The sequence below is a fragment of the Zingiber officinale genome, chromosome 4B, assembly GCF_018446385.1.
Source record: "Zingiber officinale cultivar Zhangliang chromosome 4B, Zo_v1.1, whole genome shotgun sequence".
In the NCBI taxonomy this organism is placed as follows: domain Eukaryota; kingdom Viridiplantae; phylum Streptophyta; class Magnoliopsida; order Zingiberales; family Zingiberaceae; genus Zingiber; species Zingiber officinale.
In genome coordinates, this window is record NC_055993.1 from 82,779,805 (window position 1) to 82,805,622 (window position 25,818).

General features: G+C 37.5%; 1 protein-coding gene across 2 annotated transcripts; it reads right to left on the bottom strand.

The window, feature by feature from the left end:
- Window positions 1–4,154: 4,154 nt before the first annotated feature.
- Window positions 4,155–13,667, bottom strand: LOC121975311 (phosphatidylinositol N-acetylglucosaminyltransferase subunit C-like). Of its 2 annotated transcripts, none has more exons than XR_006110299.1 (4): window positions 10,010–10,264; window positions 9,825–9,883; window positions 4,876–5,973; window positions 4,155–4,653 (listed from the first exon to the last, which is right to left on the bottom strand). XR_006110299.1 is itself a non-coding variant. In XM_042526881.1 (4 exons), the coding sequence occupies exon 4, from the start codon at window positions 5,931–5,933 to the stop codon at window positions 5,052–5,054; it is 882 nt and encodes a 293-aa protein (XP_042382815.1). In that variant the 5' UTR covers window positions 5,934–5,973; window positions 9,825–9,883; window positions 10,010–10,123; window positions 13,626–13,667; the 3' UTR covers window positions 4,155–5,051. The 2 variants fall into 2 exon arrangements, 1 of the variants encoding a protein (XP_042382815.1); XM_042526881.1 differs by adding an exon at window positions 13,626–13,667 and having other exon boundaries at window positions 4,155–5,973; window positions 10,010–10,123.
- Window positions 13,668–25,818: the final 12,151 nt, after the last annotated feature.

The following is a 25,818-nucleotide window of genomic DNA, read 5'->3' on the forward strand; positions in this document are numbered from 1 at the left end:
GTCTATAAGGCTCCCGTCGACAACTCTGGAAATCCAATGGACCCGGAACATTGGAATCCGGAAATGAAGAAGAAAGCCCAGACCAATTTCAAAACTCTTAACACACTACAATGCGGGCTAACAAAGGAAGAGCTGAACTGTGTAGGCCCACACGAAATGTAAAAGAACTATGGGACAAGCTCATCAAATTGCACGAGGGAACTAGCGACACGAAGGTAACCAAAAGAGACATCTATGTGAATAAATTATTTAATATAAAAATACAGGAAGGAGAATCCGCGAGTCAACTTCACGCGAGCATAAAGGACATTCTCAACGGGCTCCATACCATCTGCCACCAAATGGAGAACCGTGACTTGATAAGGTACGCCCTAAACACATTTCCTCGAAATGCACTGTGGGCATCCATCATGGATGCTTATAAGATTTTGAAGAATCTTTCTAAATTAAAAATTGATGAATTATTTTATGAACTAGAACTCTATGAGCAGACTAACTCAAAACAGGCCGAGAAAGGTATTGCCCTTTTTGCAGGTTCCTCAAAGGAAAATTCAAGAACCAAATCTGAACATGAAGGTGAGCCTGACCAAAACTCAGAAGACGAAGAATACCTGGTGAACTTGATAAGAAAAACGTTCACCAGGAGAAAGAAGAACTTCAATAGAAATGACCTGCAGAAGAACAATTCCACCACCGACCCTAACAACAAAAATGTGACCTGCTTCAGATGTAACAAAAAGGGTCACTACAAGAATGGGTGCCCAAAACTGAAGAATGACAAATCCAAGACAACCAAGAAGAAAGCACTCAAGGAAACATGGGACGAATTGTCTTCAGATGAATCAGATGTCGGAGATCAGAAGCACCGAAGCTACCTCGCGCTAATGGCTCGCGAATCAGAATCGGAGGACGAATCGGAAGACGGGTTCGAACCCGAATCAAACCACGAGTCTGTATTCATTTTCGAAGGTTCCGATGAGGTATATCTTAATCTAAGCAAAAAATTTTTCAATATTATTGCATGTTTAAATAAACAATTAACCGAAAATGATAATCAAAATAAAATACTCCTAGAGGAAAAGGAACAAATCGAAAATTCTAATACAAATCAAGTTGTAAAACTTAAAGAGGAAAACTCACCATTAAAAATAGAAATTAATAAACTTAAAGGACTGTTAGAAAATTTTACAACTAGATCCAAAAACTTGGATCTAATACTTAAAAATCAAAAGGCTGTATACAACAAATCTCGGCTTGGATACAAGTCCAGTTCAACAAATAAATTATTTATATCACTAGTAACTCAAAATCAAACACAAACTAAAGCTTGGGTTCCAAAAGCGTACCTAACCACGCAAGTAGGAATTAACCAATACTATATACCCAAAAAGAAAATATATTATGTAAAATCAAATAACCCAAATCTAAATCCAACATCTAAATCTAAATCAACTAACCAAAGTCAAACCATAGAAAGAACTACATAACCAACTCAAACTCAAACTGTCATTAAGTCTATTATAATTACAAAAGTAATCGACATAAACCCAAAACTAAACTTAAAAAATCCAGATCAATAATTCGAGGGGAGGCTCCAAATTAGTTGACACCTCCAAAAATAACCTACCTGACAGGGTAATTAGGATTAGAGTAAAAAGGGATAAAAATTTAATTTGATCTAAGGTATTGGTGAAGTTTTGGACAATAGTATGTTAGGGAAGCTCTGTCTATGCGTGTCTAGAAAGATATGACTTCGACCTGGTGCATTTGACTTAGTAGAACTAACTGAATCTACACCTTACGGATCCTAACTAGTTAGACCAATGTTTTGTATTAAATTCAGTAGATGTGACTATTTAAAAAATCTTGAAGGCATGATTACTCTAATGATGTCCAGGTGACTTATCATAACCTAGAAGTTTATCCAAAGGATGCCTGTTTGTTGAGATCAGAGCAAAACCTGAATCTAACAAAAAGTTAAACCAAATCCTGAAATTGAACTTAACTCATCTGATAAAAATTATAAGATTCTCTGATTGAAAACATAAATCGGGTGAGATGACTAAGGATTTAAATTAAAATTAAATTAAAATTAAAATTAAATTAAATTTAAACTAAATTTAAATTAAAATTAAATTAGATTTTAAATTAAAATTTAAATTAAAATTAAAATTAAATTAAAGTTAAAATTAAAATTAAAGTTAAAATTAAATTAAATTAAAGTTAAAATTAAAATTAAATTAAATTAAAATTAAATTAAATTAAAATTAAAGTTAAAATTAAATTAAATTAAAATTAAAATTAAAGTTAAAATTAAAATTAAGTTAAAATTAAGTCAAAATTAGATTTAATTAAAATTAAAATTAAATTAAAAATAATTAAAATTAAATATTAAATAAAAATAAAAATAAAATAAAATAAAATAAAAGTAAATTAAATTAAATTAAAATTAAAATTAAAATTAAAATTAAAATTAAAAATAAAAATAAAAATAATTTAAAATTAAATTAAATTAAATTTAAATTAAAGTTAAAATTAAATTAAAATTAAAAATCTTTTACCCCGAATTGTGCATTTAAGTTGCTGTTTCGATGGCAAAATATTCAGACATTATCTTCTGAAACATATATAAAATTTCCATTCCCCTAAAGACTAACTGAGGATCGACTAACCAGATAGATTATACTGTTTAGCGGCGTTCGACTTCTAGTAGGTTAACCGATGTTTCTTATTTTTCAGGTGATATGTGATGCTTCTGGCGTCCGATTGCATGCTGGAAAGCAGGCAGAGGTATGTAGTAACTAGTAGCATCATGACTTAAATTGTTGTTTTCTTTTGAACATTCAACAATTTGTTGCTATAAACACTTCACTGAATTTAGAGCCTAGTTTTAATTCATTCTGAGCCTGGAAAGCCTAAAAAATAGAAGAAAACATAACCGAGGATTAGGCGTATCGACTATGGAACTAAATCTAATGTGAGCTAAACGATCCTAGAGAAAACCAGAGTGAATCCTGCGTGTTCTTTGATGGTGCTAACTTACCACACCCTCACTCAAATGGAAGCTTGTATATTATTTGTGCGAGCTGAATGCTCTCTGAACAACTTGTTTAAACACCATGAATGTTTCTTGGGAGATCGTCTGAGGCCGTTGGGTGACGGATTCCTACTATGAATGTTTCTTGGGAGAGTAAGAAAGTTTCTGTCACGTGCAAATTTAGCTTTTTAAAAGATTGGAAATTCATAGAAAAAGAAGGAACTACCCATGTTGTGATTCTCTGCAGTTACTTTTTTACAGTGAGATATTGTGCTAATACAAGAAAGTGTCATTCTTATCGAATTCTCGAGATGTAAAATTCTTTTCGAAGGCCAAGTAAATATGCAGATTTTATTACAACATACTAAGGGCCAAGGTATTACATGATACCTTGATGAATAGTTGCAGGACTTGATCCTGTAAGCATGCGTCTTGGTTGGCTAGGTTCATCTCATGTGATTAATAGAATTATTCTTTCTTGCCCATTTCAGGTGTTAAATCAGCTTCTATATGCACTTCCAGAAGGACATCCCCTCTATGACTACAGACCACTGCGCAAACTTCTCGGCCATACTCCTTTTCAGGTTTGATCGGATATGCAAACACCTAGTTCATCTTATTCTACACAGACATCCATTGCTCATCAGGTCGCAGTGGGTGCGGTACTGGGCTGTGTTGTAGCTGTAGTAGATTAATTAGTATGCACATTGGCTCGAAGCTCATGGCAAACAGAATTAGTGGGCACACTGGTTGATATCAATTGACATTAAGCTGTGCCTACATCTAAAGAAATATTAGTTTTGGATAGTTAAGTTGTTCATACAAAGAATGAAATTTAATACGCATATTACTGTACCATTCTTTCTGTAATATATCAGAGTTTGTTGAAATTTGTGCTTTGCAATATCAAGTTTTAGAGATGTAAACAACCAACAAGAAGAAATGTCTGTATGATTGAAAATGTTTGTCCATACTTTGATCGATTGATAGCATTTCCATTTAATACCATGCAAAATGGCGTTGGACTATGCAAAAACTGGAAAGCTCTTTTCAAAATGATGAGGCTTATGCTTGCTGAAAGATTGATAAACATGTTTGAAATTACTGAAAACAAATATAATCACTGAAAGATTGACATAATCTTTATAAAACAATGCTAATACAAAATTAACAAGTGATTCTTACACAGTTACAGCATCGACAGATGAACCATTATCAAAGAATAAAAAGGTTCATATTCAAAGGTACAAGTTTTATCAATGATGTTGTCTATGCACCATTTACTAGAGCAGAGTTTTCCTCCTTTTTGTTCAGATTTTTCACTCGAGCAAATTTTTTAAAAAAATTGTTTATATGCTCATCTTTGCCTTGATTACCACAGTGGTCAATAGCCATACACATACCTCTTCCTATGGTATTTCAAGTTCTCTCTTTGCCACATCTTTGGCCTTTAGTCACAAGTTTCAAGCTACTGTGACCATCATCACTTCTCCCTAAACCAAACACCAGAAGTTATATGCTCTTTTAGCTCTCGCAACCTCAACTTTTCATGATCCATGACTCTATAAACCGAAACCATCACCAATTCTCCATCTGTGCCAACTAGGTGTAATCAACTGGAAGATGCACAAGACTAAGCTTACTAGGACAAAAATGAGGTAAAGTTACACAAAATTAAAGATAATATAATAAGATAAAAAAACTGCATGCGTTGAGAGCAAATATAGATCTACTTAATACAAGTATTAAAACTCTGTCAAACATTTGACAAGCATTAAAAACTCTGAAAAATTTGACAAGCAGGAAGACATTTTAATGATTAGGCATTAAATGCATACATCAGTATTCAGTATCTTGTTTGGGCTTGCTTTCCTTTATGGAACAGAGCTCACCAAGTTTGCAGTAGTAGCATTCAATTATTCTTGTCCATCGAAACATGAGAAAAATTATTCAGTTCAAAGATAAGACAGACAACTGCCAGATATAAGCCTTGAGCAACACTAAAAGTCAATGATTACTCGGTGATGTCAAAGCAGAGCTTAGCCTCGTCCCATGAACCATTTATCTCAAATTTGTATTCTTGTATCCTTATAAGCCAGTAAGGGCAAACTACAGAGATGAAGAATAGAAGGCCCAACAATAGTGTAAACAGCATGCTATGCAACTGGTACACCACACTCAAGGCCATGCTCATTAATGCAAAGGAAAAAAACAGATGTACCTTATTGGAGTACTTCTTAATGCAAAATGTGATAAGTGGTGCAAAAAGAAAGACTTGCAAAGAAAAAAGCATTATGGTAAAGACATGAAGTCTGGATGGAAGACGAGAAGCCACAAGAACCGATGCCACTATTGATGCATTCAAGGAGATATTACTAGCCAAATTTGGATTCTTTAGAGCACCAGGAGGTCTTATCGTGGAACCAGAATAATCATGAAGGAAAAGATGAATTATGAGAAGTGATACAGTCAATGCCACTATTGAATCTGAACTGATCGATCTAGTAAGAGTATAATATATTGGTGCTAAAACATATAATCCACTGATGAAGAATGAAATATTAAGAAGATAATGTGAGAGAAGTTGGATGGAAAGTTGTCTTGCAGTGAGCAAGAGGACTGAAAATCCTAGTGCAAGAAGAGCTATATCCAGTTTAAGGAGAGAGATTTCATCAATGTGCAAACTCAATGTATGAGCCCATACAGAGACCACAAGAGACACAATGCAAACATATTGAGTTATGGAAACGGAATCAAGCATCACTTTCGGCATGCCCCTCTTTACCACATTAGCATTCATAACCATTTCTTCAAGGAATGATTCATCAGTGTAGTTGTCATTATATCCCGGCTGCATCCCTCCATATGCCACCTTCTTCCACTTAGAAGGCTCCATGGTTTGATCAGTACCACATTCAATCTGCCTACTGTGTAGTCTGCAAATTCACCGGAACAATTTGAAAAACGAGCCAAATGCTATGAGCAGTACGCAGCATAAGTATTGATATCTTATTTCTATATCTTCCTGGAAAAAGGTGAAGAAGATTCAAGTGTAAATGCATTATAATGAGTTCAAAGAAAAGGATTTTATTGTGAGTCTAGCACAAACAATAGAGAAAATAAGGAAAACATGTGCAAAGAGGGCACAACATAACATGAGAAGATCGAGCAAGAAAAATGGAAAACAATTGTCATATATCAATGCAACGGAAATTGAGGGCATCTAGAATGCCCACTCAATTGAATAAAGTCATATCATAAACAAGTAATAAGAATTTAGGGAAAAAACATTTATCTTGAGGATTTTAGCACACTTTAAAGATCCCACAAGGAGATACAAGTAGTAAGAATCTGGCACAATCCATTCACCTCTTCTACAAATTGGTTCCCAATTTGATACAAAATGTCTTGGAAAGGAATTTCCAATCAATGGTTAATTCAGGATCACAATTAATGTTAGACAGACGAGATCTAATCTACCAATCCCTCGCTAGTCGCTTCTGAAAGTACTACAAATTTCCTTCTAAACCTCCTTAAACTTGCAGGAAATCAAACCCTACAATCTCTCATAGACCAACTTAAACTCCTTCAAAAACTTTCACAACCCATACGTTCAGCAATCACCAATTTGTCATTCAATGCACAACTTAAATCAACACATGAAATTACTAGTTCAACAGATAATCCAAGTTAAGGAAACATCACCCTTATTACTCGACCAACACGCCACAATCCAAAATAAGAAAACTCAAACACAAGTCAAAGTCTATTATTACCAACATGTCTATATCAAAGCTGCACAAAGCATGACTGGAGGGGTTTAAGAGTAATCCTACAGTTACAAACACGCACGGATCCATGAATTCAAGGGAGAAGAAGAAACCTGCCTTGGTGAGATTTGGTTGGTGTTAGCATTTGTCACAATTCCACTCATCATTGCTAGAACAAGGGGTTGATTAAGCAACCGAGTCTCCTGTAACCTACAGGAGGCTCACCAAGGCCTCCCTTATAGATAAGGGAAGAGAGGATGAATAAGGCAAGGGAGGAGGAGGATTGTGTCACGTTCTATGGTGTAGGATCATCTACACAGGCATTGATAAACAACGTTTGATGCATTTTCACTAATGAAGGTTCCATTTTTTAAGGTTGTCGCACTATAACTAGATCAAGAGGGGGTCAATCGACTAGGAGTAGAGGAATCAATATTGGTTGAGTGATTTGTGCAGCTCATATACACGGATTAAAGGAAGAAGGCCTCATGGCGCCGAGGTTGGAGATAGAAGGATCTGTTCTTCGATTATAGAAAAAAAATAATCTAGACTTTTTGTGAATACATGAAGCAACTGACTACAAAAAAAGATTTTATGCATCGATTGATCCAGAAATGAGTGATTTGTATATCAAGAAACTTGACCAAGACATTAACACCATAAGATTTAGCCAGCAAATTCGTCTCAAAGGTTTGGTAGGTGAAACCTAGGAACATAGTTGAAGGTTTGATTGGAACTAACACAAATTTGGCAAATACAACTTCTAATCATAGTGATAATTCCTAAATCGTTGCCTTTAATTTAATCATAGCACAAATACTATAATTGTCTAAAATAAATCATCGAATCTATTTATTCTTTTCTCTAATGCTTCATAGAGTTAAAGATGTAGCGGTTTCGGTTTCTATTTAAATCAACATAACCATCAAATCTGACACTTGTAGACTAATCTTCTTTCCTACCAATTCATCCTCTCCTCTATCTCATCTTAACTCTCGCATCTGTCTAAACCTTTTCATCTTTCCTAATGATTAGCCACTACACACAAACAGAAATAGTTTGGTCATTTCTAGTAGATTGATATGTCACATCCAGAGAGGAATAGGAAGCATCACAAGTAATTCAACTTTCCCAGGTCAGGAAATCAAAAGAGAAATTGGCTTCCATCTAGGTTTGTAGGGGAGACAAGGGATCAGAATAAGCAGCACAAAGGAAAAAGATTCAGCAACAAGGAAGGGTGAGAAGAAGAGAACCTTAGAATCCGGATGAATAGGCGCTAGGAGAAGATCATGAAGAGGAGGCGATCGCCGTTGGTGATCTCCTGTTCGGGGAGAGAAGAGGGGGGAGTTGAACGGAGGTTAGAGAGAGATTCTATACGTAGTGGGCTAGGTTTTGACTACATTGTTGGGTCGGGTTCAGACCGCTTCCATCATGAGTCAGTGTTTAGTTAGGACGAGAGACGGCCCATTTAGGGCTTAGTAGGCCACTAGTGGCGTCAACCCATTTGGTTTACTCTCGCTAACAGCCTGTTGCGACTTCGTCACTTTTTATCTCTTCCCTCCTCATCGTTGCGGCTGCGACTTCGTCACTTTTTATCTCTTCCCTCCTCATCGTTGCAGCTCTCTCTCACTCAGAGACTATTTCAAGGCACAACCCTTCCCTCAGGACTTTTTCAAGGCGTTGTGCCTTCTTTCATTTGCATGGTCGAGTTGGTACTTAAATGGTAAATTATCATAAGAGGATAGGAATTAAATTCCCGAGATGCCGCTTGGGTCATCGTGATTTACCTCCCTTGGAGGCGGATGGCAGAGTGAGCACATCATCTTTTGCCACAAGGTGTTGAGCCTTTTTTGTTCACAAAGTTAGCGCAGAGTGATTTCACAAAGTTAGCACAAGGTGTTGAGCCTTTTTGTTCACAACCACATAACCATCTACTAATATGCTTAGCAAGACCAATAACTGGGAGTACATACTGTACATCCAAACTTGCACGAACTAATGCATAACCAGCATATAATAATATTAAGTCATCATACATGGGAGTAAACGCTCTACCATAAGAAATACAAATGACCAAGACATCTAGCTAGGAACTGTGAGAGAAACGTTCTACCACGAATGATCTCGTGGGCAGTCTAAAATGTCAAGGTCCCTATCTGCAGGAGAAATGTTCTATCATGAATAGTCTCGTGGGCAGACAGGTAGTAGCTATCTAGCTACGGACTGCAGGAGAAACACTCTACCACGGATATATCCCGTGGGCAGTCCAGATATATAAGTAACCACTATCTATAGGAGAAACACTCTACTACGGATGGTCGGGTGGGCAAACAGGAAAGGTAACTATCTAGCTATATGCATCATGATCGCTAACGACTCTCTCAACCACGAATGAGAAACATTAGTCGACAGGATATACTAACGGTCGTGGACGACTCTATCAACCACGAATGAGAGACAATGGTCGACAGGATATATAAACGGTCGCTGACTCTCTCAACTAGGAATGGGAGACAATGGTCAACAGGATATACCAATGGTCACTGACGACTCTCTCAATCACGAATGAGAGACAATGGTCGACAGGATACCTCAATGAAATGATATACAAGAGGATCTAACCTCACTAGCGTATAGGCATGAGCCTAATTAACAACCAAAGATTTAGTAGGATACTCGACATCTTACATTACGGTATAATCTTACTAATATATAGGCATGAGCCCACATAACAAATCAAGGTTTAGTAGGATACTCGATATCCTATACTACGGTATGATCGCCCTAACCATAAGCACAACTCAAAACATCAATCAGGGGTCTAGTAGGATATCCAACATCCTACATTATGGTATGATGATATCATACATATATAACAAAGTCAAGCATGTAGAATAATTAGAGTGCATAGATATAAAATGGATCGGCTATAAGGTCAAGCAAAATAAAACTACCAATCAAGTCATAACTCATGCACTAAAATCAAAGATCTAATGAAACAAGTCAAAAGTACTCGCCTTTATAGTAGATAGTCTTGAACTATCTCCCTTCGGAATGTCCGTCTCGTATCAGAGTCCTGAAACATAGAATACTTATCAACACTTAGATCTAACATAGATCGGCTAATGAAACCAAATCCTAATCTGCTTAGGAGCACTAATCAATTTAACCTAATGATCCAACCATCTTTCACAACCATTACCTTCACTCTCACTGGTACAGTGAAGTCCCAGCAGGGCAACAGGATGTCCGACGACTCTTGCTTTGGCACGGTGGAGTTGCTGTTGTGGCTGGAGCAAATCTAAGTGGCAGTGACCTGAGGAAGAAGAGTAAGAAACATAACATAATCATATCTAATCATGGCATATCATAAATCATAGCATCATCACAACATGATCATAAGGTATATGCAATATGATTTTGAAAACATGTATCCGAAAAACATGTGTATGTCTCATGATCTTTAAAACCATTTCTTCTTACATATATACTTGAACATAATCTCAACTTAAAGGAGATCCCGGCTATGTACCACTTACATATTGCGCGCAACCTATGTAGGTCCAAGGTAGCAAGTCTTGAACCCTACAAGGAAAACATACTAGGTCCAAGTCTTACTCCATCGACCTAGGGGCACTTAGGAGCCCATCCCTAACGAGGCCCGAGTCTTATTCCATCGACCCCAGGGCGCTTATGGAGCCCACCCTTGGTACAAGCCACATAAAGTAAAGTACATGTCATACTTATACATATCATACATCATAAAAGCATGCATCACTTAGGCACACATCATATCATAAAAGTATGCATCACTTAGGCATACATCATGTCATAAAAGTATGCATCACTTAGGCATACATCATATCATAAAAAGTATGCATCACTTAGGCATACATCATGTCATAAAAAGTATGCATCACATAAAAGCATGCATATTTTCACCACATAGCATATCATGAGAGCATGCATATTTTAGGCACATAGCATATCATCAAAGCATGCATATTTCTATCCACATAGCATATCATAAAAGCATGCATATTCTAAGCACATAGCATATCATTAAAGCATGCATAATTTCTACCCACATAGCATATCATAAAAGCATGCATATTCTAAGCACATAGCATATCATCAAAGCATGCATATTTCTATCCACATAGCATATCATGAAAGCATGCATATTCTAAGCACATAACATATCATCAAAGCATGCATATTTCTAAGCACATATCATATCATGGAAAGTATAAATCATAAGCATACATATTTAAGCATAAGGGTGTATCATGTGATTATACTAACATAAGAAACATGGTAACATAGTTAACTTGGGTTCTAAGCTTCCTAATCCCTTGGGTTCTTATCATGGCCGAACCCCCTTAGATCTCAATTTAGGTAAAAACAACCTCCAAGCATGTGGAACCTAAATTATCATCACATCAATTTCATAGGAAGCATTATAAGCATGATTAACTTGGTTTCTAAGTTCTCCAAGTCCCTAAAACTCATGTGGCCGAACCCTATCAGGTGTGAAACAAGGTCTCAAATGTCATGAAAGCATGGAAACCTTACACCATATTATAGCATTTTTTTCCAAGTAACATAGTAAGCACATTTGAGCTAGTTACTAAGTTCTTCAAGCCCTTAACATATGTCCTGGCCAAACTTTTAACAAGTATTCTTTAGGGCTAAAAACAAGTATACAAGCATGTAAACTTGAACTAACATCATGTATAAATTCATAATAAGACATCATACAATAGGTATGGCCGAAATTTACCCTAGCCTCATTTAGGTCACTAAATAACATATAGCATGAGAACTTTGGTTTTCTACTTATCATATTTCATGTAGAGTGACATAAGCATATTTAATTTTTGTTCTAGGGTTTCTAGGGCATCTATCCCTTCATGGCTGAAACATACAATGGTCCATTTAGGTCTTGGAAAAATTATACAAACATGTGACACAATCAACATATTATCATATTTCCATAAGAAGCATTTTTAACACCATTGGTTTCAATTCTAAGGCTTCTAGGTCTTTTAAACCCTACTTGGCCGAGACTCATCAGTGAATAAACTTGCTTCAAATAGCCTAAAAGCATAAGAAGTCATACAAGTTTCATAGCATATATAAAGACAAGTATAATAAACATACATGTGAATTGTGTCTTAGGCTTCCTAGGTTTCTTTCCTTTTTTTTTCTTTTATTTTTCCTCATGGCCGAAACCTACCAATCCCTAAACTAGGTTTTAAGTGGCCTAAAGCATGGAAAACCTAAGTAAGTTTCATGGTAAAAATTACTAAGAACATCATATACAAAGTTGGTTCATAAACAAGCTAGGACCCTTGTGATCTTACATGTTATATATCATGTAACTAAATTTTCTATACTCTAATTAAGCATAAGAGCATCAAACAACTTCCATATCATAATATTACAGAGGTCTTGAGCATGTTAAAATTTTGTTTAAACTTTTCTAACTATCCATCTTATCATGGCCGAAAATCTAAAATAAGAGTTCATGAATTTCTAGCAATGTTCAACATGCAATTCTTTAAGAAAACTCTATATTCTATCATACAAACATGGTTACTTAAAATTTAAAGGTCTTCCTAACCCTAAGCCCTTTTCTTGGCCGAAACATATAAATGGATTTCTTTTGGTTCCAAGTAACTTTTAAGCAAGAAAACCAATAAAAGATCCTTAATAGTTCATGGAGAGAATCTTGCATTAGTTTGATTACACAATATTTTCCCTAACCTCTTTAAAATATTTTTGGCCGAAATTCTAGGGTTAGGTACTCCTATGATCAAGCATCATTTAGGTATAAAAACATGAAGAAAATCCTTCCTACATAGCATAGAAAAATATCATGAAATAAGGACTTGTTTAAACCTTCCTAGATTTGAAAACCCTTTCTTTGGTCGAATTTTTCTTAAATTCCTTCCCAGGTTTTCTAATCCTTATAAAATCCGAAAATCACATAAAAAGCCTTGTACCACAGGTGAGGGGAAGCTTACATCCTTTTCGCTTGTGGATCTAAGGTATGGTGATGGAAGAAGTAGCCTCTTCTTCTAGTTCCCTTCCCTTGTTCCTCTTGCTAAGTCCTCCTTGTATCTTAAGCTTTCTTAGGAGAAAACCTTGGCTTGGGGCCGATGGAGGAGAGGGGGCTGAGGGTTCGGTGAGGGAGAGGAGAGAATGAGAAAAATAGAATTTTCCCTTTACATATTCTCTTTTATGTTAAGGGAAAAGAGGTAGCAAACTTGGTTTTTGCTTTCCTTCTCCCTTAGCCTTTTTTTTCTATTTTCTTTTATTTATTTTATTTTCTAATTTATTCTCATCATTCATGATGAAACAAGGGGGAATGAATCCCTTTAATTCCCTCTTAAATTTTCGGCAAAATGAAGAAAGAAAGAGGGAGAGAAAGAAGGAAGGCAAGTTGCCTTTCTCTTGCTCTTTTCTTGTTTTCTTTTGGCTAACTTTTACTCTCACCCTTATCATGAGTTTCCCTCCTTTGCTACCAACCTGTAACGCCCGCCCTCCCTGCTAACCCTAAGGGACGGGGCTACGATACTCTACGTACATATTACAGCGGAAGACTTAAAATAATTTTTCTTGGATTAATAAAAACTTTTCTTTTGTTTGCATATCCGAACTACACTAATATGGTTTCCATAACATGATAACAAGATAAATAGAAACATAACATCAAGTCACCCATTTAGTACTACAATTTATGAAACTAAAGCGTAATTCTTAAAAGTTCTTAAAGCAGGTTCTTATTGGGTTGCCTAGCCACAGCCACACACATCTCCTTGCCTCTCCTGCTGCTCCTTTAGCACATCCAGCTTTTTCCTTTATCTGCGGTACAAGGAAAGTAAGCTGTGAGCACTCATGGCTCAGTAAGTTCCTTTCCTACTCACTAAAACCAAAAATCGTTACATAATCAAAGAATATATCAACATAACATGATTTCAACTAGTCATGGCATAACATATCATACTCTTTAATCATATCATGCAACATAACAAAATCATAATTAGTCATGGCATATCATCTCTTAAAGCATAGCATGAAATATAACATAATCATATCTAATCATGGCATCTCATCCCTTAAAGAATAGCATGGAACATATCATAGTCATATCTAATCATGGCATATCATAAATCATAGCATTATCACAACATGATCATAAAGTATATGCAATATGATTTTGAAAACATGTATCCGAAAAACATGTGTATGTCTCATGATCTTTAAAACCATTTATTCTTACATATATACTTGAACATAATATCAACATATTGGGGATCCCGGCTTAGTACCACATACATACATAATGCGCGCATCCTAAGTAGATCCAAGGTAGCTAGTCTTGATCCTACTAGGAAACTAGGCCCGTAGCTCGACCTAGGGGCACGTAAGGAGCCCACCCTTTACTAGGCCCGTAATTCGACCTAGGGGCACATAAGGAGCCCACCCTTTTGGTACAAGCCATTAAAAGTAAAATACATGTCATACTTATACATATCATACATCATACAAGCATGCATCACTTAGGCATACATCATATAAAAGTATGCATCACTTAAGCATACATCATGTCATAAAGGTATGCATCACTTAGGCATACATCATATAAAAGTATGCATCACTTAGGCATACATCATGTCATAAAAGTATGCATCACTTAGGCATACATCATATAAAAGTATGCATCACTTAGGCATACATCATATTAACATGCATATCATAAAAGCATACATATTTTAAGCACATAGCATATCATCAAAGTATGCATATTTCCTTCCACATAGCATATCATAAAAAACATGCATATTCTAAGCATATCATCAAGCATGCATATTCTAAGTACATAACATATCATCAAAGCATGCATATTTCTAAACACATATCATATCATAAAAACATGCATATTCTAAGCATATAGCATATCATCAAGCATGCATATTCTAAGCACATAACATATCATCAAAGCATGCATATTTCTAAACACATATCATATCATAAAACATGCATATCTCTATCCACATATCATATCATAAAAAGGTATAAGTCACAAGCATACATGGTTAAGCATAAGGGTGTATCATGTGATTATACTATCATAAGAAACATGGTAACATAGTTAACTTGGGTTTTAAGCTTCCTAAACCCTTGGGTTCCTATCATGGCCGAACCCCCTTAGGTCTCAATTTAGGTAAAAACAACCTCCAAGCATGTGAAACCTAAATTATCATTACATGAATTTCAGAGGAAGCATTATAAGTATGATTCACTTGGTTTCTAAGTTCTCCAAATCCTTAAACTCATGTGGCCGAACCCTATCAGTATATAAACAAGGTCCCAAATGTCATGAAAGCATGGAAACCTTAAACCACATTTATAGCATTTTTTTCCAAGTAACATAGTAAGCATATTGAGCTAGTTCCTAAGTCCTTCAAACCCTTAACATATGTCATAGTCAAACTTTTAACAAGTGTTCATGAGGGCTAAAAACAAACATACAAGCATGTGAACTTGAACTAACATCATGTATAAATTCATAACAAAACATTATACAACATGTATGACCGAAACTTACCCTAGCCTCAATTAGGTCATTAAACAACATATAGCATGAGAACTTTGTCTTTCTACTTATCATATTCCATGTAAAGTGACATAAGCATATTTAATTCTTGTTCTAGGGTTTCTAGGGCATATATTCCTTCATGGCCGAAACATACAATGGTCCATTTAGGTCATGGAAAAATTTTACAAGCATGTGACACAATCAACACATTATCCTATTTTCATAAGAAGCACTTTTAACACATTTGGTTTCATTTCTAAGGCCTCTAGGTCTTTTAAACCCTACTTGGCCGAAACTCAACAGTATATAAACTTGCTTCAAATAGCCTAAAAGCATAAGAAATCATACAAGTTTCATAGCATGTATAAAGACAAGCATAATAAACATACATGTGAATTGTGTCTTAGGCTTCCTAGGTTTCTTTCCTTTTTTTCTTTTATTTTTTCCCTCATGGCTGAAACCTACCATTCTTTAAACTAGGTTTTAAGTGGCCTAAAGCATGGAAAACCTAAGTAAGTTTCACGGCAAAAATTACTAAGAACATCATATACAAAGTTGGTTCATAAACAAACTAGGACCCTTGTGATCCTACATGTCATATATCATGTAACTAATTTTCCTATACTCAATTTAAACATAAGAACATTAAACAACTTTCATATCATAATATCACAGAGGTCTTGAGCATATTAGAATTTTGTTTAAGCTTTTCTAACTATCCATCTTATCATGGCCGAAAATCTAAAATAAGAGTTCATGAATTTCTAGCAATGTTCAACATGCAATTCTTTAAGAAAACTCTATATTCTATCATACAAACATGGTTACTTAAAATTTAAAGGTCTTCCTAACCCTAAGCCCTTTTCTTGGCCGAAACATATAAATGGATTTCTTTTGGTTCCAAGTAACTTTTAAGCAAGAAAACCAATAAAAGATCCTTAATAGTTCATGGAGAGAATCTTGCATTAGTTTGGTTACACAATATTTTCCCTAACCTCTTTAAAATATTTTTGGCCGAAATTCTAGGGTTAGGTACTCCTCTGATCAAGCATCATTTAGGTATAAAAACATGAAGAAAATCCTTCCTACATAGCATAGAAAAATATCATGAAATAAGGACTTGTTTAACCTTCCTAGATCTGAAAACCCTTTCTTTGGCCGAATTTTTCTTAAATTCCTTCCTAGGTTTTCTAATCCTTATAAAATCCGAAAATCACATAAAAAGCCTTGTACCACAGGTGAGGGGAAGCTTACATCCTTTTCGCTTGTGGATCTAAGGTATGGTGATGGAAGAAGTAGCCTCTTCTTCTAGTTCCTTTCCCTTGATTCCCTTGCTTAGTCCTCCTTATATCTTAGGCTTTCTTAGGAGAAAACCTTGGCTTTGGGGCCGAAGATGGAGGAGAGGGGACTGATGGTTTCGGTGAGGGAGAGGAAGAATGAGGGAAAATGAGAGAAAAATAACTTTCTCTTTTCTTGCTCCCTTTTATGTTAAGGGGGAAGAGGTAGCAAAATTGATTTTTGCTTTCCTTCTCCCTTAGCCTTTTTTTCCCTATTTCCTATTTATTTTATTTATTCATTTATTCTTACCATTCATGATGAAATAAGGGGGATTGAATCCTCTTAATTCCCTCTTTAAATTTTCGGCAACAACAAAGAGGAAGGAGGGAAAGGGAGGAAGACAAGTTGCCTTTCTCTTGCTCCTTTCTTATTTTCTTTTGGCTAGTTTTTAGTCTTACCTTTATCATGAGTTTCCCTCCTTTGCTATCAATATCTTCTCTCTATCCCAATTGGTTTCTACTAATTAATTCTATGAAATATAATATAAGAGGTTCATGGTTCAATCCTTGACCTCCTCTTCTTTTTATTTTATTTTATTTCTTTTTGCTTCAACTCACTTCCTATTATTTTTCTAAGGAAAAATCCCACATTCATATATTTATCTTACAAGCTTAGTGGCTATTACAGTACCCCATACCTCATAAAAAGTTCGTCCTCGAACTTTAAAATAGCTCCGGGTACTTTTGTTTCATATCGTCCTCGCGTTCCCAGGTGGCTTCTTCGAATCGTTGATTCCGCCACAAGACTTTTACTAAGGGTATTTCTTTGTTCCTTAACCTCTTTATTTCTCGGTCCAGAATCTGGATGGGTTTACTTTCGTAACTCAGGTCTTCCTGCACCTGTACCGACTGAGGCTCAATCACTTGATCTGTGTTGGGAGTACATTTCTTGAGCATCGATACATGGAACACGTTGTGAATGGCGGTCATGTCTGAAGGTAGTTCTAGTCTGTATGCAACTTGGCCCACTTTTTCCAAAATCCGATACGGTCCTACGTATCGTGGGCTTAGCTTGCTCCTCTTTCCGAACCTCATTATCCCTTTCATGGGGGATACTTTAAGGAATACCAAGTCTCCGATGTTGAATTCTAGCGGTCTGCGCCGTTTATCGGCATAATTCTTCTGCCGACTCTGAGCAGTTTCTATTCGTTGACGGATCTTTTGTATAGCTCGGGTGGTCAATAAGTTCCGTTCGGAACCCCATTCCTTCTTTTCACCACTTCATACCAACATAGGAGATCTACACTTCCTCCCATATAGAGCTTCGTAAGGTGTCATTCGATAGTAGCTTGGTAGCTATTATTAGTAAGTTCGCCGGTATAAATATCGGCCTCCCTCAAGTCCGAGGCACAAGCTCTAACATATCCTCCAATATTATGATTTACCGCCCCATCACGTGGGTGGAAGTCGTTAAACAACAACGTCTTCTCGAACGACTCCCAAAAGTGCGAGACAAAACGTCCGTCTCTATCGTAAATAATGGTCTTAGGGATACCATGTAATCTGACGATTTCCTTAACATATAGTTGAGCTAGTTGTTCGATCGCCAAAAAGTTTGCAGACTTCGTCAGTCTGTCCACGATCACCCATATAGCATCATACCCGTTTGTCGTCTTGGGTAGACTGAAATGAAATCCATGGAGATTTCTTCCCATTTCCATTCTGGAATTTGGACAGTTGTAATAATCCACCGGGTCTCGTGTTCGACTTTTACCCTTTGCACGCCGCATAAGTAATCGACGTCTTGAGCCACTTCTCTTTTAATACCGGACCACCAAATTTCTTTTCGTGTCCCGTACATCTTAGTGGGGTGCATTCGTAAGGCGTTGTATGGGCTTCTTCCGATCTTCTTTGCGACTCGGATCCTCCTAGAATCATAATCGATCCACGAGGTATAATATTCCATCGTCTGCGATACGGAACCTTCTTTCCTTCTATGGTCTCTTGTTTAATTCTTTGAAGGCTCGGGTCCCTGGTTTGCTTCTCTAACATGTTCTCGAATAACGTTGGTGTTATGGTGAGGGTAGAAAGTCGTCCGGACATGGTTTCAACTAATGGATACGAAACATGTTTCGGTTTCTCGATGGATTCCCTCATCAGTTTTCGGCATTGAATAAAATTCTAGCATCTGGAATTAGACTGAGACGATAGCAGAGGCGTTCGCCACGTCGTCTGGCGAGAGTAGACTCGACATTGGTCATAGTGGGAGGGCCTCAATCTTCCTTGGTGATCAAGTCCCACATCTGCGTCTGGTGAAGGCGTCTGGGGCACTCTCGAAGTCCGCGAGGTTGTGCACGGTGAGTAGGCAATTTCTTACAAATGACCTTCCTTTCAGTAGCACTTTCTCGGTGCTCAAGACATACTCGAATCGCATCTTCCCATGTGGCACTGCGAGGGTACTTAGTCCGCTTATCGCCGGACCACCTTTGTTTTATTCCACTGTTTCTCTTTCCACCGAGTTTCCCTTCGATCAGTTCTGGTATTGTGCGATTTTGTCCTCCGGTCGATGCTTGGTTCTTGCCCTTGTTCATTGCCTTTCTGATAGTGCTCGGTAATCGTGGCACCTCGACTAGCTCCTCCGCGATCATGGTCTATTAACTCTGCGGCACGCTCGTGAGCTATCTCGGGTCGGAGCATCTTTAACATTAACCGACCCTTTCTTTTCAAGACGGACCGCCTGGCACAAGAAGCTAAGCGGTTGAACCTCTTAACGGCTTCGTTAACCGACGTCACCTTGCGGAACTCGTGAACTCGTCGTAGTGCTTGTTGGTCACTCGCATATGGAAGAATTCCTCTAAGAACTCTGTCTCAAAATTTGTCCACTGCATTTGGTTTATTTGTCTTTTCGCCTTTACTCGTCCCACCACATCCGGCATCTCGGTAAGACAGAACGACCTTCTCGTGTTCGGTCAATCCAATAATTCCATTATGTTCTCCACGGTTTGAGCCGGCTCATGCGATCCGGTTCCGCTTCCGAATGCTTCCGCTTAAGCCTTTGCATCGAATCGATAGCCTCTTGTCGGACCATCTGAGTAGCCGGGCACTCAAGCTGAACAGTAGGCACAATGAGTGGATTCACCGGTGGGGTGTGGTTTGTGACCCATTAAGGTAGTGATCAGCTGCTGTTGCTCTGCGATCTGATGCTGGAGGTCTGCGACTACCTGTGTCAGATCTGGTGGAGTCACTGTTCCTCCGATTCGGGCATTGCGTGTCCTAACCATGTTTATCTAAATAAGGACAAACAGACTAGTGTAAGTGGTTATCGTTTTTAGCCAATCTAACCTATTGTTTTGTTTCTATCTATTTGTTCTGGTATTATTCCTAACCTACCAATATATAATCCTAATCTAATTTATAACTAAAAGTATAGAATAAAGCATAAGCAAGTAGAACATGAAACTAAAGAGAAGTTATTGTTACAGGTTGGTATCAGAGCCAAAGTTATTGCCAGCTCACTACACACACATCAAGCCTCCTACCTGCCGCTCCAAGTAAGAATGTTTATGCTAAATTTACTTGTTATATGCTTATGTTTAATTTTCTTGTTACATGTTTATGCTTAATTTTCATGATTATATGACTTATGCTCTATTTTTTTTCTTTCTTGTTATATTGCCTATGCTTCATTTTCTTTACTACATTGCTTATGCTTTATTTCCTTATGTTACATTGTTTGTCATTATATTCCTTATTTTTCCTTATGTTGTTTATGCTTTAGTTTCATGTTCTACTTGCTTATGCTTTATTCTATACTTTTAGTTATAAATTAGATTAGGATTACATATTGGTAGGTTAGGAATAATACCAGAACAAATAGATAGAAACAAAACAATATGTTAGATTAGCTAAAAACGATAACCACTTACACTAGTCTGTTTGTCCTTATTTAGATAAACATGGTTAGGACACGCAATGCCCGAATCGGAGGAACAGTGACTCCACCAGATCTGACACAGGTAGTCGCAGACCTCGGCGATCGATCGCAGAGCAACAAGTGATGATCACTACCTTAATGGGTCATGAAGGCAACCCGCCACCCCACCGTGAATCCACCACCGTCAGGTTTAACCGCACGGCTGAACCCCTACTCCAATGGTCCGACAAGAGGCTATCGATTCGATGGCAAAGGCTTAAGCCGAAGCATTCTCGGGAAAGCGTGAACCATGGGACGCGCAAGCCCGGCTCAAACCGGAGAACATAATGGAATTATTGGATTGGCCTGAACACGAGAAGGTCAAATGCGCCTCGTTCTGAAGATGCCGGATGTGGTGGGACAGAGTAAAGGCGAAAAGACAAATAAACCAAATGCAGTGGACAGATTTTGAGACAGAGTTCTTAGAGGAATTCTTCCATATGCGGTGACCAACAAGCACTACGACGAGTTCACCGAGTTCCGCAAGGTGATCTGTCGATTAATAACGGTTAAGAGGTTCAACCGCTAGCCCGATCGCGATCGTCTTGGAAAAAGAAAGGGTTAAGGTTAAAGATGCTCCACCGAGATAGCTCGAACGTGGCCGCGGAGTTAATAGACCGCATCGCAGAGGAGCTAGTCCGTGCCTGATTACCGAGCACTATCGGAAGCAATGAACAAGGGCAAGAACCAAGCACCGACCGGAGGACAAAAATCGCACAATACCAGAATCGGAAGGAAACAAAGTGGAAAGAACAAGGAATAAAACAAAAGGTGGTCCGCCAATAAGCGGACTAAGTACCCTCGTGTGCCACATGTGGAAAGATGCATTCTGGAGTGTCTTCCGAGCACCGAAAGTGTTACAACTGCGGAAAGGAAGGTCATTTGTAAGAAATTGCCTACCCTCGTGCACAACCTCCACAGACTTCGCACAGAGTGCCCCGCGCGGCTTCACCGGATCTGCAGCCGCCATGAAGGGACTTCAATCACCAAGGAAGATTGAGGCCCTCCCACTATGACCAAGTCTACTCTCTCGCTCAGGACGACGTGGCGAACGCCTCTACTGCTGGTCAGCTATCTAATTTCGGTCAGATGCTAGAATTTTATTCAATCTTGAAAGCAATGATGAGGGAATCCATCGAGAAACGGAAACATGTTTCGTATCCATTAGTTGAAACCATGTCCGGACGACTTTCTACCCTCACCATAACACCAACGTTATTCGAGAACATGTTAGAAAGCAAACTAGGGACCCGAGCCTTCAAAGAATTAAACAAGAGACCGTAAGAAAGAATGACGGTTCCGTATCGCAGACGATGGAATATTATACCTGAGGGATCGATTCCGATGATGAAGAGTTGAGAAAGAAGATCTTGGAAGAAGCCCATACAATGCAATGCACCTGTTCCTAAGATGTACGGGACACGAAAAAGAAATTTTGTGGTCGGATGAAAGAGAAGTGGCTCAAGATGCCAAGATTGTCCGACGTGCAAAGGGTAAAAGTCAACACCAGAGACCCAGTGATTATTACAACTCGTCAAATTCCGAATGGAAATGGAAGAAATCTCCATGGATTTCATTTCAGGTCTACCCAAGACGACAAACGGATATGATGCTTGATCGTGGACAGATGACGAAGTCTGCACACTTTGGCGATCAAGATGACTTATTCAACCGAACAACTAGCTCAACTATATGTTAAGGAAATCGTCGGATTATGGTATCCCTAAGACCATTATTTCTAATAGAGACGGACGCTTTGTCTCGCACTGGGAGGCGTTCAAGGCCCTCGACGCGAAGTTGTTGTTTAGCAGACCTTCCACCTGCGGTGATGGGCGATCGAAGAGTAAATCAAATATTGGAGGATATGTTAAGAGCTTGTGCCACGGACTTCAAGGGGAGCCGTGCCGATATTTATACGGCACTCGCCACAATAATACCAAGCTACTGATCGAATGGCACCTTACGAAGCTCTATATGGGAGGAAGTGTAGATCTCCTATATGCTGGTATGAAAGTGGTGAAAAGAAGGAGATGGGGTTCCGAACGGAACTTATTGATGACACCACCCGAGCTATACAAAAGATCCGTCAACGAATAGAAACTGCTCAGAGTCGGCAGAAGAATTATGCCGATAAACGGCGCAGACCACTAGAATTCAACATCGGAGACTTGGTATTCCTTAAAGTATCCCCCATGAAAGGGATAATGAGATTCGGAAAGAGGAGCAAGTTAAGCCCACGATACGTAGGACCGTATCGGATTTTGGAAAGAGTGGGCCAAGTCGCATACAGACTAGAACTACCTTCAGACATGACCGCCATTCACAACGTGTTCCATGTATCGATGCTCAAGAAATGTACTCCCAGCACAGATCAAGTGATTGAGCCTCAGTCGGTACAGGTGCAGGAAGACCTGAGTTACGAAAGTAAACCCATCCAGATTCTGGACTGAGAAATAAATAGTTTGAGGAACGAAGAAATACCCTTAGTAAAGGTTTTGTGGCAGAATCAACGATTCGAAGAAGCCACCTGGGAACGCGAGGACGATATGAAACAAAAGTACCCGGAGCTATTTTAAAGTTCGAGGATGAACTTTTTATGAGGTACGGGGTACTGTAATACCCACTAAGCTTGTAAGATAAATATATGAATGTGGAATTTTTCCTTAGAAAAATAGTAGGAAGTGAGTTGAAGCAAAAAGAAATAAAAAGCAGAGGACGTCAAGAATTGAACCATGAACCCCTTATATTATATTTCATAGAATTAATTAGTAGAAACCAATTGGGATAGAGAGAAGATATTGATAGCAAAGGAGGGAAACTCATGATAAAGGTAAGAGTAAAAGCTAGCCAAAAGAAAACAAGAAAGGAGCAAGAGAAAGGCAACTTGCCTTCCTCCCTTTCTCTCCTTCTTCCTCTTTGTTGTTGCCGAAAATTTAAAGAGGGAATTAAGAGGATTCAATCCCCCTTATTTCATCATGAATGGTAAGAATAAATGAATAAATAAAATAAATAGGAAATAGGAAAAAAAAAAGGCTAAGGGAGAAGGAAAGCAAAAATCAATTTTGCTACCTCTTCCCCCTTAACATAAAAGGGAGCAAGAAAGTTATTTTTCTCTCATTTTCTCTCATTCTTCCTCTCCCTCACCGAAACCATCAGTCCCCTCTCCTCCATCTTCGGCCCCAAAGCCAAGGTTTTCTCCTAAGAAAGCCTAAGATACAAGGAGGACTAAGCAAGGGAATCAAGGGAAAGGAACTAGAAGAAGAGGCTACTTCTTCCATCACCATACCTTAGATCCACAAGCGAAAAGGATGTAAGCTTCCCCTCACCTGTGGTACAAGGCTTTTTATGTGATTTTCGGATTTTATAAGGATTAGAAAACCTAGGAAGGAATTTAAGAAAAATTCGGCCAAAGAAAGGGTTTTCAAATCTAGGAAGGTTTAAACAAGTCCTTATTTCATGATATTTTTCTATGCTATGTAGGAAGGATTTTCTTCATGTTTTTATACCTAAATGATGCTTGATCAGAGGAGTACCTAACCCTAGAATTTCGGCCAAAAATATTTTAAAGAGGTTAGGGAAAATATTGTGTAACCAAACTAATGCAAGATTCTCTCCATGAACTATTAAGGATCTTTTATTGGTTTTCTTGCTTAAAAGTTACTTGGAACCAAAAGAAATCCATTTATATGTTTCGGCCAAGAAAAGGGCTTAGGGTTAGGAAGACCTTTAAATTTTAAGTAACCATGTTTGTATGATAGAATATAGAGTTTTCTTAAAGAATTGCATGTTGAACATTGCTAGAAATTCATGAACTCTTATTTTAGATTTTCGGCCATGATAAGATGGATAGTTAGAAAAGCTTAAACAAAATCCTAATATGTGATATTATGATATGAAAGTTGTTTAATGTTCTTATGTTTAAATTGAGTATAGGAAAATTAGTTACATGATATATGACATGTAGGATCACAAGGGTCCTAGCTTGTTTATGAACCAACTTTGTCTATGATGTTCTTAGTAATTTTTGTCATGAAACTTACTTAGGTTTTCCATGCTTTAGGCCACTTAAAACCTAGTTTAAAGAATGGTAGGTTTCGGCCATGAGGAAAAATAAAAAAAAAAGGGAAAGAAACCTAGGAAGCCTAAGACACAATTCACATGTATGTTTATTATGCTTGTCTTTATACATGCTATGAAACTTGTATGATTTCTTATGCTTTTAGGCTATTTGAAGCAAGTTTATATACTGTTGAGTTTCGGCCAAGTAGGGTTTAAAAGACCTAGAGGCCTTAGAAATGAAACCAAAGGTGTTAAAAATGCTTCTTATGGAAATATGATAATGTGTTGATTGTGTCACATGCTTGTACAATTTTTCCATGATCTAAATGGACCATTGTATGTTTCGGCCATGAAGGGATAGAGACCCTAGAAACCCTAGAACAAAAATTAAATATGCTTATGTCACTCTACATGAAATATGATAAGTAGAAAGACAAAGTTCCTATGCTATATGCTGTTTAATGACCTATTTGAGGCTAGGGTAAGTTTCGGCCATACATATTGTATAATGTCTTGTTATGAATTTATACATGATGTTAGTTCAAGTTCACATGATTATATATTTGTTTTTAGCCTAATGAACACTTGTTAGAAGTTTGACCATGACATATGTTAAGGGCTTGAAGGACTTAGGAACTAGCTCAATATGCTTACTATGTTACTTGGAAAAAAATGCTATAAATGTGGTTTAAGGTTTCCATGCTTTCATGACATTCGGGGCCTTGTTTCACACCTGATAGGGTTCGGCCACATGAGTTTAGGGACTTGGAGAACTTAGAAACCAAGTTAATCATGCTTATAATGCTTCCTATGAAATTTATGTAATGATAATTTAGGTTCCACATGCTTGGAGGTTGTTTTTATCTAAATTGAGATCTAAGGGGGTTCGGCCATGATAAGAACCCAAGGGATTAGGAAGCTTAGAACCCAAGTTAACTATGTTACCATGTTTCTTATGTTAGTATAATCACATGATACACCCTTATGCTTAAACATGTATGCTTGTGATTTATACTTTCCATGATATGATATGTGCTTAGAAATATGCATGCTTTGATGATATGTTATGTACTTAAAATATGCATGTTTCTATG